This window comes from Chondrus crispus, genomic scaffold (genome assembly GCF_000350225.1).
Source record: "Chondrus crispus Stackhouse genomic scaffold, scaffold_160, whole genome shotgun sequence".
NCBI lineage: Eukaryota > Rhodophyta > Florideophyceae > Gigartinales > Gigartinaceae > Chondrus > Chondrus crispus.
The window spans coordinates 145110-149485 of NW_005179045.1; the positions used below are offsets into that span (position 1 = coordinate 145110).

Sequence of the window (4376 nt, forward strand, 5' to 3'; positions counted from 1 at the left end):
TCGAAGCGCATGCTGATTTCGAAAAATTGAAGGATGCGCACCTGCTTATCTGCGCAACTAATTATCTGACCGGCGAACTTGAGACTTTCTACATATCTCACCTAGTCGACGAGTTCATAAAGATTGACGCAACTGAGTCAGTGGACCGCCAACGTCTTAAAAACTATCATCGTATCAACAGTAAGGAAGATCTGGTGACTGCATTGCTCGCGAGCACCGCAATTCCTTTCTTCTTTCAACCGGTATCAATTGGCGACGGGATTTATGTAGACGGTGGAATTGGAAACAATACCGCTCTTCGGCAACTAGCCTATTTCTCTCGATTTCTTTCAATGCATGGTGATGGCGGGATTGAGTGTCCAGTGTGCATCATTAACGACCCCGATCGCTTTACCATCGAAGGGCCACCGGTCAACGAAATCGACATATCAAGTTTAATTAGGAGAACGATTGACATCTTTCAGAATGAGCTTGTACGAGATTCCTTAATTTCCTGGGAGAGGATTAATAATGAGGTTAAATTGACGCGTAGGAAGACTACCGAAATCGAAACATATATCGACGAGCTAGTTGAACTGTCAACTGAGCGGAAAGAGATCGTCAAAGAAAAATTGCGTACCATAATCGGTTCGAGCACAGCGTCGACGCCTAGGCTTGATATGGATCTTCTAGTTGTGAGGCCTTCATCTCCGCTGGTTGCAGACATTCTCGATTTTGACCCCAGTGTATCTAAGACGCTCAAAGAAGCAGGGGTAGCCGACTGCTTGAAGATACTCTTTCACCGTGAATTTATTAGCCAGGAGGAGTACAGGTTATGGGTCGAACAGATAAACTAGATCTGCAAATAGGCTCGAAAAAAATGCGGCGTCTCTTAGTTATTGATACCGAAACGGGAGGGCTAAACCCGGCCGAGAATAGCCTGCTTAGCCTAGGCTGTGTAGTATGGGATTCTGGTTCATGCGTCGCAGAAGTGGAGATTTTCGTCGCAGAAGAAAACATTGTTGTTGACCCCGAAGCTATGCGGGTAAACAGAATAGATCTCAATGAAATTCGGTCGGTCGGAGACGCGCCCAGTGAGGCGTTGAAAAAGCTTAAGCTCTTTGCAGAAACAAGTTTCGGGCCCGATGTGAGGATCCCACTTGCGGGTCATAACGTTGGTTTTGATTCAAGTTTTGTGCAACGACTATATCGCTTAGGAGGGGGTAGCTTCTCATCACGGTTCTCACATCGATTGCTAGATACTGCTTCTATTATGCGTTTCTTGGCTCTTGCCGATCGATTACCATTTGAGGAACCTACTCTAGACGCTGGGTTGCGCCATTTCGGCATTCAGATTTCAAACGAAGAAAGACACACGGCACTCGGCGATGCAAGAGCGACCGCAAAGCTCTTGAGCCGACTAGTAAAGCTAGTGCAGATGTGACATATCTTGCGTTGGGGCGTGGATCAAACATGGTAAAGAGAGCCAACTGTCGAAGTCGACCCTTGATGGCGGTAAGTGTCGAAGCACGAAATAACTGCAAATTTGAACGAGATAGCTGGTGCTGAGACGGGACAAATGCTTGCCTGTGAAGGAGGTGGTTTCTTCGTAAGCGATCAATCAACTACGTCGTAGCCAGATTCCACGGCAGAAGATCGTTGATCTTTTCGTCAGTGGTGTTCGGCAGTCGCTCAAACACTTTGCGCACGTAGGTGTTGCTGCTGAAGTAATACTAGACCACGTTGCTGATTTAAAAGTAGACCACCTGGGCGAAGATGGCGGGCTTTGGACCGCCGATGCTGACTCGGCAAGGTGTGGAGATACGGGTGTTGAGCCGTCAAGGCAAGTCAATCAGGGCAATCGCTCGCGAGCTGGGTATTTCGCGGGAGACGGTGCGGCGGTATTTGTCTGAACCTGTCGACAACAGGCCTATACCCAAAACCGGGGAGGAGTTGTGTGAGGCCGTGGTGACGTGGCTAGTACGCAGCCAGGCTCTGCGGCACTGACATTCTTAACGGATATAAATGACGTTTTTAAGGGAAATCGACAGCTTCGATCATCATCGAAGCGGTGATTGGCAACTCGCCCTAGTGGGTTAACTTGTCAGTACCTTACGGAGCGCTTTGCAGAACTATGTTTCGCTCAAAAATCGCGCTGCTCCCCGCGTCGCCAAGTCGGTCGGTAACGGTAATTCGAAGAGCGTAGGTCTTCCCGTCGAATCGGTGATCCTTAAACTCATAAGCACGCAACAACGCGGTGGACGAGCCGTCATCTGGAAGATTGAATTCTTGCTTGAGCTGGTTTCGCGCAGAATTTGCGATATTTGAGTCCGTCATCCACTTCTTCGGGTCTGTCAAAGTGGCACCTTGGTCGGATTCAACAACATCATTGGTTTCTGTCGACAAGAGTTCCGTTGTGTACATGAGTTCGGACGTTCCGTCTGACCGCCTCTCGTAACCATTGACGACGAGCAGAACCCAGACGCAGCTTCCTTTGGAAAAGGAATTCGTCTCCCGTTGATCAATGCGGCGAATATTCGAGTTCTCGCAACCATCTATAAAAGTCTCGTTTAGCAGGTATTTATGCGAAATCGTAAGCCGCCGAGGTTTTGGAAGTGGTTCTGGTGGGTAAGGCTTAGGGAGCGGCTCTTTCTTTAAGATCGCCGCGCCAGTACCGGACAGTATTGCAGCCAGTATCGGAGCAAAAATTGCGATGCGGCGCCAAAAAATCGTATCCGCCGGGCTGCGGAGTCCGTCAGGAATAATCACCAGAAGTGTTAGATCACCTGGGTATTTACCGGTCGTCTCGTCATTCAATGAAATTCTTTCGCCTGTCGCCGCGTATTTCGCACGAGTCAGCTCTTCCTTTGACAACCAAACTCTGCTGAGAGTTGCTCCGGGAACTCGCAATATCGGAGCATCCCAGGACATGCTTTGTTGATCCCAGCTCTTCTTCTCCAGTCTTATCAGTATTTCCACAATCGCGCCTCTCTTCGCAGTCCTCGAAAATAGTTCTGGTTTTTGGCAATCAGGAATTCGCATTTCCGTTTCAAGCATCCTGATCCGAACTAGCGATAGCTCGTGCCTTGTGGTGAGGCAGCAAAATTGCCGAGAACTCACAAACTCACCCGGGATTTATGTGTTAAAATACCGATCATCGTGAACTTTGAACATAACCAAATTTTGCTAGGACTTCTTTCCTGAACTGAGTAACTGAGCGAGAATTCGACCATGAAAACTATTAATGCTGTCTAATTTGGTCAGTTTCTAAAACTATTTGGGCTCGTTTTAGCCCTCGAAGGAGTTTGTGCAAGCGGTACTCAACTTGTCCTGGCGGGCCTAACCTCCCGGAGTAGGTTTGTGCTGCTACTTTGCTGAGTTGGTCAACCAGATTCTGCAGTTCTGGCGGGAGCGCCTCGACCCATTCGAAGATCGCATTGACCACCGGTTTGCTTTGCGAGAACAGATATTCGCTCTTCTTCGCCTTGGTGAGTTCTTCGTCGGCAACGTGCGCCTGGTGCCCTTACAGTGGTTGAATTTGTTGGATGATTTGGGCCGCCGACGCCGGCTCAGCGTCCTCGGCCACGATGAACTTACGATGGTGTGAGCCAATCACAGCGCATGGGAAACCGTATCTGTAGCCTATGGGTAGAGCGCATACGCAGAGTAGCCATCACAGAGGTACTGACAAGTTGCTCGCAAAGGTGTTGTCAGGTTAAACCGCTGCGACCGCATTATTTTGCTTTGCCTGCTTCCGTTACGCAACGCTCCCGCAAATGACGCGCCATTCCGCAAATCGTCTCGTCATCAAGGCGCGATGAGTTGATGCCTGAATTAGGTGGCGTCCTTCTCGGAATTGGTTTGATATAGCTGAAAATGTTGATAGAAATCTCTGAGCTTCCGATGCCGATCGGAATCGGCTCCGTCGTCTCTCACGTTCCCGTGTCGGTTGGTGAGAATTCTCCGCCCGGTTATTAGCTCCCTTATTTTGGATGTGCTCAACCTTGGGAATCAATTGGCGCATTGCCGCGCCGTAACTTCCTAGTCGATCCGTGATGACCCGGTTTGGTACAGTGCATTCTTTGCCGAGTAATTTTCGGAAGAAGCGCTTGGCAGCGCCGGTATCACGGCGACTTTGAACCAGTATGTCAACGACCTGCCCTTCTTGATCAACGGCCCGCCACAGATATTGAAACCGGCCGTCAATTTTCAGGTATACCTCATCAAGGTGCCACGTGTCGCCCAGGCGCCCCCTGTTTCGACGAAGTCGTTTGGCGTATTCTCGACCAAACTTACTGCACCAGGCCCGCACCGTTTCGTAGCTGACCACGACCCCTCGCTCAGCCATCATCAACTCAATATCTCGGTATCTAAGGCGGAATGGAAAGGTCAGCCAG

General features: G+C 49.6%; 2 protein-coding genes across 2 annotated transcripts; one reads left to right on the forward strand and one right to left on the reverse strand.

The window, feature by feature from the left end:
* The first annotated feature begins 1776 nt into the window (after positions 1 to 1776).
* Positions 1777 to 1986, forward strand: CHC_T00002914001 (hypothetical protein). The gene has a single exon (XM_005714244.1). The coding sequence runs from the start codon at positions 1777 to 1779 to the stop codon at positions 1984 to 1986; it is 210 nt and encodes a 69-aa protein (XP_005714301.1).
* A 1750-nt stretch (positions 1987 to 3736) lies between these two features.
* On the reverse strand, positions 3737 to 4327 carry CHC_T00002915001 (hypothetical protein). Its single transcript, XM_005714245.1, has one exon. It carries the CDS (start codon positions 4325 to 4327, stop codon positions 3737 to 3739), a length of 591 nt encoding a protein of 196 aa, XP_005714302.1.
* Positions 4328 to 4376: the final 49 nt, after the last annotated feature.